Raw genomic sequence first — 12,273 nt, forward strand, 5'->3', positions numbered from 1 at the left:
ACAAAATGTCACAAATGTCCTACATAGAAATACAAATACATTAAATATGTTGTATCACTGGTAAGAATACAAAGACAATGTGCAAGGTGTTCTCAGCTGGTGGACGTTCTTCAGCATCACATGCCAAGCCTGTGTGCTTTATCTATGCAAACCAATGCAAATACTGTCACACATACATTTTCTGTAGCAACACACACATCCTGTAGTTTAAAAGGTCGCTCACAACACAGTGGAAGGGATGGTTGAGGCAAACACTAAAACAGTATCCAGGCGTAAACACACACACTTTCAAAATGAAGTTAAATTCATACCATATAAGTACAGTGGCTCTGCAAGTAAGTCCTAATATACAGGATGTATTTACATTATTTGTTCATCTGCTACATTTCAAGTTGATCATCTAAAATGAAAACTTATTTGCAAGTTCACATTACAAACCGTTCACAACACTTTTCAGAAAAAGCAAAATATAATAAATATTAAAAGGAACATGATTCCTTGAGCACAATAAAAACAAACAGCCATCCCCTCATCTACACATTTGTCATGATGATGCTAGAGGCAGGTCTCTCATGTCATCTCTTAGTAGCATGTTTTAAACATTCCGATCAGGCCAAGTCTGCCTTCATTTGGCCATGCAAATTGTTTACTGACAAGGTGCTTTACTTCAGTCAGTGCCCCATATGGTTGTAGAGGTATGTAACATCACGCTTCTCTCCAAGTCATGAGCTACCATAACTTGAGTCTATAGCACAAGCTGAAAATTCACCAGTATCCAAACACTACGATGGGAAGCTGCTCGATTACAGTAAAAGTTCACAATGCAGTTTACAGTTCCCTTGGATTTCAAGTGTGTATATAATGCACCAATGCTAGATTGGTGTTGTGTCGGGAGGAATCCCATTGGATGTTGTCTATCCCAGGTATACCCAGACGTTGTTGAGATGAGTGAGGAGTACTGTTTGTTTGCATGCTGCCGTTTCACTACGCCAACTCACTGCTAAAGTGCTTCTTACAGTAGGTTTCTACGCCCATGCTGAGCCACTGTCTACCAAGCCTACAGGCCTGCTGCCATGAGCTCTGTAGCAGCACCAGGCTCTCTGGGTCTGGATCTGCTCCCCCACTGAGCTGGGTGCTGGGTGGGTTGGGCCTGGGCAGATCACACTCAGGGTGGGTACAGTAGTAATCAGGAATCAGGGTCCACCATGGGATCAGCAGCGGGACATGCGCTTGCGGTACTGCTCCACCAGGGGCACCAGGCACTGCGGGGAGCCGCTCTGCAGGAGGAAGGGGTGTTCTAGCAGGTCTGTTGCGCTGGTCCGCTCCACTGGGTCCCGGGTCAACATACGGTTCAGGAAGTCTTTCAACACCGGGGATACCTACACAAAGTGTAAAGTCCAAGCTAATTCATCAGACATGTTGAAATAGAGAAAAGGTGTGAATGTGTTTCTCTGTGTTTCTGTGCGTGTGTAAGAGAGTATCTCTCTATGTACGGTATGTGTTCTGTTTGTTCTCTGACCTGGGTTGCGTTCCGTACGGTGGGAGCTGGCTCATCCCTCAGTCTTCTCATGGCTGCAACGGGGGTCTCACTGAAGTAGGGGGGCTCTCCATCCACCATCTCAACTACCATGATGCCCAGAGACCACACATCCACCTGGCAGACACAACAAACCAGTATACTGTATATCAACATCACTATCAGACAGTGTTGACATGCACATGAATACTGGACATCATGAGTATTTGTTTGGATACAATTAGAATGCCATTAGTATGCAGTAATATACCAGTACAGTTAGTAAGGATACAGAGTAGTTTTGAATATCTCACCTCAGTGCTGTATGGAGATTTAGAGATTACCTCCGGAGCCATCCAGTATGGTGTTCCTACTAAAGACTTCCTCTTGGGAATGTCCTTACTGATCTGGGCACAGAACCCAAAGTCTGACAGCTTGATCTGTACAGGACAGAAACGTTACAATTCAATTATCAACAGTTATGAATACATAAACAGGTGTGTTCTCTCTCAACTGAATTAAAAATACTTATGCGAGAGAGACTTACCCTCCCATCCAGTGTTAGCAGTATGGAGTCACTCTTGATGTCCCTGTGGATGACTCCCTGGGAGTGAAGGTAGGCTAGGGCTTGCAGCACAGCCTCACACACTGTGGCTATCTGCTCCTCGCTCAGCCTACATGGGGGAGTGACACAGATACACACAACACTCAAAACTGCACTGCAAAATGGCTGTTGTTGCATCACCCAGGTGATGCTATACATTAATGGTGGTATAGGTGAGGTTCAGATGGCTTCATGCATTCACAGTATCACGTGTATGCATTTTGAAAATATAGCCTAGTAGATTTTGAACACTGAAGAACTGAAACACACCTGCAATTCAAATAACAAAGCAGGCTCCCCACCATTGTTTTGGTAAATAGCTGTGGGATGGGGCTGGAGCTCTCAAATTAATAGACAGAGCTATGCATGCAAGGACTGACCATCCATGATATATACAATTATGGTTTTAACTATGTTTTGAGGCTATACAATGTTTGTTTAGAAATATATATTTTTACAAACAATGGAGTAAAACATACTTATATTTTGGGTTCTGATGGGGTACGACAGTTGAACCAGGCTCATTATGCCTTTCTAAGTAATATTCTTAAAGAATCAATGCGTATATATAATCCATTTAAAAGTCAGAAAATTGAAGTAACAATCGCAGATTGTCCCTTTAAGGCTGATAGTAAAAAAAAGAAAAAAAGATATTCATTGTTTTCAAAACTTATTTTAGATTGGATTGTAGTATGAAGGAGGTATATTTTAGCAAAGGGGTCTTATTCCAGACAGTTCAATCAATACAAATACTAACCTTGGGTTCTGACAACCAATGAAAATTACAAACTCCATCTGGACCATTTCAACATGTCAGCTGGCTAGTCAGAAATGCACTCTGTCCCTGTCTCTAGATACCTGGTTTTGTAGTGTGAATGAGACAACTTTCAGTTTGGAATTTAAAATACATTGACAGGTAGAGTTAATATGCACTGACAATTTGTTTATGCATACAGTTTCTGATATATTTAACAGCATGGGAGCATAGATTGAATCGTGTTTTTGGACCAAATTAAATTCACCACGTCATTTCAACATGCACAAATCTAATTAAGTTATCAGATTATAGTTTCCCATAGGAGGACACAGTGTTTTGCTCCAGCAGCAGTGAGTAGGTCAGGTCTGTGCTGTGTCTCCATACCTGGTCTCAGACACGATGTTGGTTAGTGCTCCACCCTCTATGTACTCCATGATGACCCAGAGCTCCTCCTCCACCAGGGCACTCTTAAACATCTCCACCACGTTCCTGTGCTGGTAGTCCCTCATGATCACCACCTGGACAAACACATACAGTTGATAACAGTCATGTAATGTACCTGATGATTTCGAGAGGGCACTGATGGGCAAAATAGGGTCTTTGGGTATTATTGTCAGGGACAATAAGTAACTGATGGGCAAAATAAGGACTAGCTGGATCTAAGGGGGCATGTGCCCCCGCAGTTTCAATTGATAACACATGGGCTCTGTTACAGATATAGTATCTTAATTTTACCAGTTTCTCACAGCAGGAAAATTATCCTGCAGCAACAGGAAATGTGAATTATTATGTGGATTATAATTAATGGACATTTTTGTAGGGGTGATACATTTTTGTAAGGATAAATCAAGTCTGACATTTTAAAGTGTAAATTAGAAACTTTAGAAACGTTTTAAAACCTTGAATAAACTACAATGTGCATTTCCTGCTGCACAGGGAAATTCTCTGCGACAACAGAGTGATCGAATTAAGATAGGATATATGTATATGATGTATCCCAACGTGATTTATTGCTGATTTGGGGTTTTGTTGTGAGGGTTATGGGGGTCATTGAGGATGGTGTTGGCTGGAGGTTGTCATACCTCGTTGAAAAGCAGCTCTCTTCGCTGTTGTCTCCGCAGGTCCATCATCTTCACAGCCACCTGCCTGCCGCTGTGTTTCTCCCGAGCGATACACACCACCCCCGTCGAACCTTCTCCAATCTTCACGAAGTTCTCCAGGTACGACCGAGGGTCCCCCTTGTCTACCACCATCTGCAGGGCACCCTTAAACTGTTCATGGGTCACCTTGGAGGGGTCTGGTGGCGGCCTCTGGGGGTGCTGAGGGGGTCTGAAAGCAGGGGAGCATGTGCCTGGGGGGCTGGTGTCCAGGGAGCCGGTGGGGGAGGGCCGGGGCTGGGAGGGGCTGTCCTGCCTGGGGAAGGGAGCATTAGGGCAGCCTGAGTGTCTCAAAAAGGGGTCAGGGCCATTAAGTCTCAGGCCCATGTTGGGAGACAGTCCCAGGGTGTAGCTGGCTGAGGAGCGCACTGTCCTGTGGGGTCTGATGCCACTCATGAAGGGACTGCTAGGGGTACTGGGTAGGAAGCCTGACTGGTGGTGCCTCAGAGCCGACTCTGCCTGGATGATGAGAGAGAGAGAGAGAGTTGGCTGTCTTCCCAAGGTCCCTGGCCTGCTTTATTACTGGATGTAAATCACAGTGCTTTACTCTCACACTATGCATTCACTTCACCTGGTACGCCCCCTGCTAAAACGTTTGCCATACAGATATAGGATCTTAACTTGATCACTCTTTTGTTGCTGAGAATTTGTGCTCTTTCTATGAAGCCTACCTTTGGCCAGCTAATAGCCTAACCACCGATCAAGCAACATTATGGACTTAACGTTCAAATCCTGTTGCTGCAGGATTATTTCGCTGTGATAATATAGGTCAACTTAAGATCCTACACCTGTAGGTACCTCAATGTACCCTTGAGATCTTGCTAAACATAGCATCTCTCAACGTTTACAAGCACATTCAAGCAATAAAGTCACAAATCACATTTTAGCACTTAATTGAGCAATCGACTGTAGAATGCAGGGATGCAGTCTGCTGTAAGATGGAGAGGAGTTATGGGCTCTATAAGTGTTTTACTTAAACATTTCTATAAATGTTTTCTAGAAATGTTTTACCTAAAAAACTGTCTATGAAGTAGCTCACTGTCCAAATTATGAACAGGGTTTTCAAAGAGTAAAGGTGTTAATTACTGTATATACCACAACACAGGAGGCTGCTGAGGGGAGGACAGCTCATAATAATGGCCGGAACGGAGCAAATGGAATGGCATCAAACACATGGAAACCATGTGTTTGATGTATTTGATACAGTTCCACAGTTCCGCTCCAGCCATTACCACGAGCCCGTTCTCCCCAATTAAGGTGCCACCAACCTCCTGTGTACCACAGTTAACTACTGGCCAATGTGAAATTGGTTGACGTATGTCTGTGAATAATGTATCATAGTTGATTACATCAGCTGACCTATGACAATGTCAATATAGATGAGAGATAATGATGTAGTGACATGCTTACCTTCAGGTCGTAGGAGGAGTATGGTCTGCCAGGGCAGTTGTGGGAGTGGATGTAGAGGTTGGTGCAGTACTCCGGAGGGGGGTGACGCCCATGGTCAGGATGGGGCTGCTGGACAGCCATGGCTGGGTTGTAGAAGCATGAGATGGGCCTCTGGTTGTGTGGCATAACCCTCGGCACCTGGAAGTCTCTCCTCACCATCAGTCTCTCTGTGGGACTGCCCACCTCACAGCTGATATAAGCCCCCTTAATAGGCACCTGCATGGGCTGGGACGGAGCCGGGGGTCCCTCCAGAGAGCTGACACTCACCTCGTAGGTGGACTTGGCCCTGGGAAGATCCCCGTTGGGCTGCAGGGTGATGCTCTTCTTCATGCCCATGTGGGGCATCGCACTCTCACTGTGGATGTTATGAGCCCTGTCCCTCCACTGCTGCTGCTCCAGGTCATCCTCTCCCAGGTCTTCATACTGGTAGGTGTCCCCCTCCTTCACCTCCCCCAGCCTGCCAAGGGACTGGGCCCTCTTCCTGGCTGAAGGGCTGCTCTTCCTTAGGGAGTTGGAGCTGGTCACGGACAGCCTGCTCATGTCAGAGATCATGGCTGAGATGTAGTCTCCATGGCCGATCATACTCCCACGCACGATGGTCTGAAAGGAGAGCAGTTATGATCAACCAACCACATTGACTGGAATGATCATAACATACTGAGAGGCCTGTGCATTTGAGTGTGGAATAAAGAGGGTGACACAACCGTCGCTTGAAGAAAAGTTATTTTTAGAACTCTGAGTCTGAAAGGGAAGTTTTGGCATTCTTCAAAAATCCAGACTTGACTCGTTTTCCCAGTTGGTTTTGCTGTCAATATGTTGGAAGGACATACAGTGGGGAAAAAAAGTATTTAGTCAGCCACCAATTGTGCAAGTTCTCCCACTTAAAAAGATGAGAGAGGCCTGTAATTTTCATCATAGGTACACGTCAACTATGACAGACAAATTGAGAAAATGTTTTCCAGAAACTCACATTGTAGGATTTTTAATGAATTTATTTGCAAATTATGGTGGAAAATAAGTATTTTGTCACCTGCAAACAAGCAAGATTTCTGGCTCTCACAGACCTGTAACTTCTTCTTTAAGAGGCTCCTCTGTCCTCCACTCGTTACCTGTATTAATGGCACCTGTTTGAACTTGTTATCAGTATAAAAGACACCTGTCCACAACCTCAAACAGTCACACTCCAAACTCCACTATGGCCAAGACCAAAGAGCTGTCAAAGGACACCAGAAACAAAATTGTAAACCTGCACCAGGCTGGGAAGACTGAATCTGCAATAGGTAAGCAGATTGGTTTGAAGAAATCAACTGTGGGAGCAATTATTAGGAAATGGAAGACATACAAGACCACTGATAATCTCCCTCGATCTGGGGCTCCACGCAAGATCTCACCCCGTGGGGTCAAAATGATCACAAGAACGGTGAGCAAAAATCCCAGAACCACACGGGGGGACCTAGTGAATGACCTGCAAGAGCTGGGACCAAAGTAACAAAGCCTACCATCAGTAACACACTACGCCGCCAGGGACTCAAATCCTGCAGTGCCAGACGTGTCCCCCTGCTTAAGCCAGTACATGTCCAGGCCCGTCTGAAGTTTGCTAGAGTGCATTTGGATGATCCAGAAGAGGATTGGGAGAATGTCATATGGTCAGATGAAACCAAAATAGAACTTTTTTGGTAAAAACTCAACTCGTCGTGTTTGGAGGACAAAGAATGCTGAGTTGCATCCAAAGAACACCATACCTACTGTGAAGCATGGGGGTGGAAACATCATGCTTTGGGGCTGTTTTTCTGCAAAGGGACCAGGACGACTGATCCGTGTAAAGGAAAGAATGAATGGGGCCATGTATCGTGAGATTTTGAGTGAAAACCTCCTTCCATCAGCAAGGGCATTGAAGATGAAACGTGGCTGGGTCTTTCAGCATGACAATGATCCCAAACACACCGCCCGGGCAACGAAGGAGTGGCTTCGTAAGAAGCATTTCAAGGTCCTGGAGTGGCCTAGCTAGTCTCCAGATCTCAACCCCATAGAAAATCTTTGGAGGGAGTTGAAAGTCCATGTTGCCCAGCGACAGCCCCAAAACATCACTGCTCTAGAGGAGATCTGCATGGAGGAATGGGCCAAAATACCAGCAACAGTGTGTGAAAACCTTGTGAAGACTTACAGAAAACGTTTGACCTGTGTCATTGCCAACAAAGGGTATATAACAAAGTATTGAGAAACTTTTGTTATTGACCAAATACTTATTTTCCACCATAATTTGCAAATAAATTCATTAAAAATCCTACAATGTGATTTTAGGATTTTTTTTCTTCTCATTTTGTCTGTCATAGTTGACGTGTACCTATGATGAAAATTACAGGCCTCTCTCATCTTTTTAAGTGGGAGAACTTGCACAATTGGTGGCTGACTAAATACTTTTTTTCCCCACTGTATCTACATATTGCATATTTATTTGTAGCATAGATGGTGATTTTGTATTTTGGCCTGTATGCAGGCACTTATTTTTCGTAATGTGGGTTGTATAAAAACTGTAAAAACGAACAGACTCTTTCTGATAAGTAAAATCTCAAGCAGCACCCATCACAGTGGCGTAGAGAAAGAGCATTAACTTGCCCTGACAGAACAAGATGACACAGACTTAAAAATGCGTTGGCACTTGGCAGGAGGCCCTTCCAGTTTAACATATCAGAGAATAGGCCCATTGGCTGATTACTCAATCTCTGGGTAAAGTAAAGTCATGTTCACTGTCACGAGAGTCTTCCATGCTTCTGTCTTTGGTATGGTGCTCTAGTCTGCTCTCACAGCTGCACAGGTGGCTTAAGGGCCATTTATACCCTACGGAGACGGACCCTACGGAGCGTAGCCCAGTGTTGCAATGTCGTATTTTAGTCACAAAAGGGGCAGCTCCTTGTAGTGCGCTCCGACATTCTACGTACTCTCCTGCCACACCACATGAAAATTGTAAAGCACTATATCATTCCTTGCGTAGCCATGGGGGCAGTGTTGAAGCTCGCTTGGTTCCTTGATCTGATCTATAGGCTATGTATCAAAGTAACCTATTTTGCATTGACCAAAACATGATGACGTTATATTTTTAGCTGATATGGGAGTGAATACATTGAAGTAGCATATCAAATTGGGATAATGTTGTAGGTTACACTGGCAAGTATAAGAATATTTGGCAGGGCATATTATTTCATTAGAAATCAGATTATTTCACATGGCGATTTGGGAAGCTAATCAACTTCAAAATCACTTAAACTTAAAGATTGCTGTCTCGGTTTAGCTTGGCATTAAGTAAGCAGCCTATTTTGCAATGCATTGATAACCAAATATCATCTCAGTGACTGTTCAAACAATAAACCAAACAACATTGTAGCCTTATTAGAATCCCCCAAAAATTTATTTAGTTTAGAAGTGAAAATGTTATTCTAGGCTATTTGGAAATGTAAAAGCAGCACAAGTATGACATTTTATTTTTTAGATGATATGGGAGTGAATATGTTGAAGCAGCATATCAAATTGGAATAATGTTGTAGGTTACACTGGCAAGTATAAGAATATTTGCCAGGGCATATTATTTAATTATAAATCAGGTTATTTCACATGGAGATGTGGGAAACTAATGGCTAGTTGCTTGCAGTGTTTAACCAACTTGCTAGCAAGGGAAGACAAGACAAGACAGACTCTTCTTTTGCTTTCACAAGAAATGAGAAGACAACAAGAAAACCTCTGTCGCCCCTTGGTGAATGTTGCTATTTGGGATGGGTGAGGTATCATGTTACCAAAAGGTGCACATTGCTCTAAAATATCTGACTCCACCCAGCGCACTCATGCGCGTAGATCTATGCACGTGAAGACTAATTCACATCCCACTGCATACCCTTTACAAAGGACAGAATGCATCATTATTGTTCAAATGTATCAAATGTAATCATGTTTCATGTAACCTCTCCAACCTTTGCCTCTGCCATACAGGCTATTTACAGAACACAAGTCTCCTCTGTACTACCAATCCAATCCTGATGATCCCATTAAAACCATGACTCTGCTTCAGAAGCTGACAAGGAGATTCTGAAACGCAAAGCTCAAACTTATCCACTGGTGGTAATGAAAATGTGTTATGTTTTTCCAAGGGGCATATCGGCATGAGCATTCAGCCTAGTGCAGAAATCCTTAGATTTGCAGGCTTTATCGCTCACTGGCATTTCCACTGCTGTACCTGGACTCTCTATCCCTCAGCCTGACATCTGTGGGAAGGCACCATGGATCGTTATCAATTGCCTGCATTGAGTAATAAATCTTGGAGCCCTCCAAGGATTCACATTGTACAGTCAGTGTACACAACAGGGTCATTAGCTGAGCCTCGTGATAGATAAGAAAGCAATATGACAGGCAGAACACTGCTGTGCTGCAGCTCTAAAGGACTCTGTACTGTGGTAAGAAATCCTCTGCTAAAAAACGCTTTTGATGGAGGGCTTTGAGGCTCACTAAAACTGGAATATTCTCAGAAATAAAATCCTATCAATTCTCAACTCTTTTAATCTGTTGGAAAATACATCCAGAGAAAAAGACCCCCAGTGCACACATCCAGTTGGGCTGAGAATAAGGCCCAGTACCTTCTTTGGATTGAGCTCCACTGGGGTGATCCGGGAGGGGTCCACCATAGGCTTGGGCCTGCGGAGGTTCTCTATCAAACTGTGCCATTGGGTCGGCAGGCCCACGAAGCAGCCCCGCTTCACGTCAAAAGAGGTGTGCACCCGGTGCTCAAAGTTCTTTGGTGCTGAGATCTCTGGCCTCTTCTTTTTCTTCTTACGAAACATCGTCAGGTCCAGAAGAGTGACAGCTTGCCAAATTCAAGATGGCCCTGGATAGACAAGAGATATATATACCATTTTTCAAAATCAGCAGTACACTTAACATCTACTGTACTGTTAATAACATTGATAAAGTCACTTACAGCTCCTTTAATCTATGAACAGTTTATTATCCATCAATGTGTACGCCGAAGTGACTAAGTCATCATCAGATACAGTACTTTTCCATCAGATATCAAAATACAACTGAATAAACTCAAATCTATCTGTCTAAAAACACATTCTCTATGTGATATGTCCTTCTTCCAGACTGGCTTTCTGTCTGTCACTGGCCTTTGTGCCTTAGAACTTGTCTTTTGGGGACAGAGTGCATTGGGTTTGTAAGCCTGTGTGTAATGAAGGATATCTGGTCAATTAAGGCTTATTCATTCTCTGTGCCCTTTTACTGACGAGCCTCGCCAGAGCCCACAGGCTTTCAGAGCATTAGAGGGAGGAAAACACACTAAGAGTCTACCCACTATGCTACAGTCTACCCACTATAACCCCATCCCCATTCCTATGCTAATGAAGGAGCATGAATTTCTCTGGCTTCTAGGGAAAGTGACCACTCAAGCTTTAGATATAAAGCCCTCTGCACTGACAGTGGAGTGGTATAGTGTAAGCTAAGGACACTGCTTTTATGTCGCTCATATGTATCTACCACAAATACAGTAATCAATTACATTACATCTAATATCCTTAGCTGTACTAGGATATAATTCACCCACATTTAAGTGTGCGTATTTTCTTGAAAATATAATAGTGCATATGAGCTTCTCTTTGATAAAGTGCTGTTGGAGAACATGTTTTGTTGAGAGCTGATGGATGTTTGTAAGGACATCAAATTGGAACATGGCCGGTGGCCCACTGTAACAAGCTGGCATGACACGCTAATGACGTTATCACAATGTGCCTTCAGTTGAATATGCCACATCTCCCATGATGCATTGTGTACAGTGGGAGTTGAAGAAATCACTACTACGGCATTCTCTAACTCAGCAGGCAATCACACTGCCAGCCACCCCTCCAAGGATAATTCAATCAGAAGGCTAATATGCTAAGTGTTGCATAAGTGTATAATTCTGTGCTCTCCCTATGTACATAATGTGGAGCTGGGAAGGAATTTAATTCTGACAGGGACACTATAGCGTGAGGGAGGCTGTGGGGAGGTGGGGGTGGGTGGGAGAGAGGATGGAGCGGGGACCACAGAGCATGGTAGGCCTGACTGTGGTTTCGGACGGGGACCTTGTTTTTCACTCTAAAACATAAAAAGGCTTTTAAGGACTGTTTGTCTTTTGAGTTTGATTAACGAAAGGTTCGAAATAGCCAGAAAGTACACTACTGTTTTTTCACTCCATACGCCTGGTTCTCTGGTTCTGTGTCTGTTCATCACTGTGCATGTGCAGATGTTGGCACTACTGAGCCAAATATTTACACATGGCTCTTGTGTTTCCTGTACAGTCAGATCAATCAATATTTATTCATGAGTGAACTGCCAGCTACTACAGTCATCCGGTGCCAGTGATAATGGGATGATACCATCCCAAACAGAATGGCTCCTCTCAGTACTGTGCTGTGTGCTGCTACACTATCAGGCATCATCTCTTTGCAGAACTGCAGATAACAAACACAACATTATACATCACTATATCTCTTCTATGCGGTTCCATTCAGAATAAATGGGAGTTACAAAGTAAAGAACCAAGTAATTGGACCCAAATAAAAACACAGTATCTTGATTCATGCTCAACAAAATGAATTTTTAAAATAGATGATTTACAAGTTGTGATCTCATTTATCTGCCCTTATATCGACCTCTCGGAATCCACTAAGCTTATGACTGTTCAGATAACAATATCTTTAATTTCAGCCCATAGGAAAATACTGTATACATGCATGCAGAGCGGAACTTGCACTTGCTATAATAATGG

General features: G+C 43.6%; 1 protein-coding gene across 1 annotated transcript; it reads right to left on the minus strand.

Annotated features, from left to right (window-relative positions):
• LOC311102705 (serine/threonine-protein kinase PAK 6-like) lies at positions 1 to 10,309 on the minus strand (the record flags this gene model as incomplete). The annotated part of the gene is made up of 8 exons (XM_084144077.1): positions 1 to 1,379; positions 1,520 to 1,654; positions 1,831 to 1,956; positions 2,064 to 2,190; positions 3,262 to 3,395; positions 3,960 to 4,499; positions 5,445 to 6,083; positions 10,106 to 10,309. The coding sequence occupies 8 exons, from the start codon at positions 10,307 to 10,309 to the stop codon at positions 1,212 to 1,214; spliced, it is 2,073 nt and encodes a 690-aa protein (XP_084000203.1). The 3' UTR covers positions 1 to 1,211.
• Between the last annotated feature and the right edge of the window lie 1,964 nt (positions 10,310 to 12,273).

This window comes from Coregonus lavaretus (genome assembly GCF_964263955.1).
Source record: "Coregonus lavaretus genome assembly, chromosome: 27".
Lineage (NCBI taxonomy): Eukaryota > Metazoa > Chordata > Actinopteri > Salmoniformes > Salmonidae > Coregonus > Coregonus lavaretus.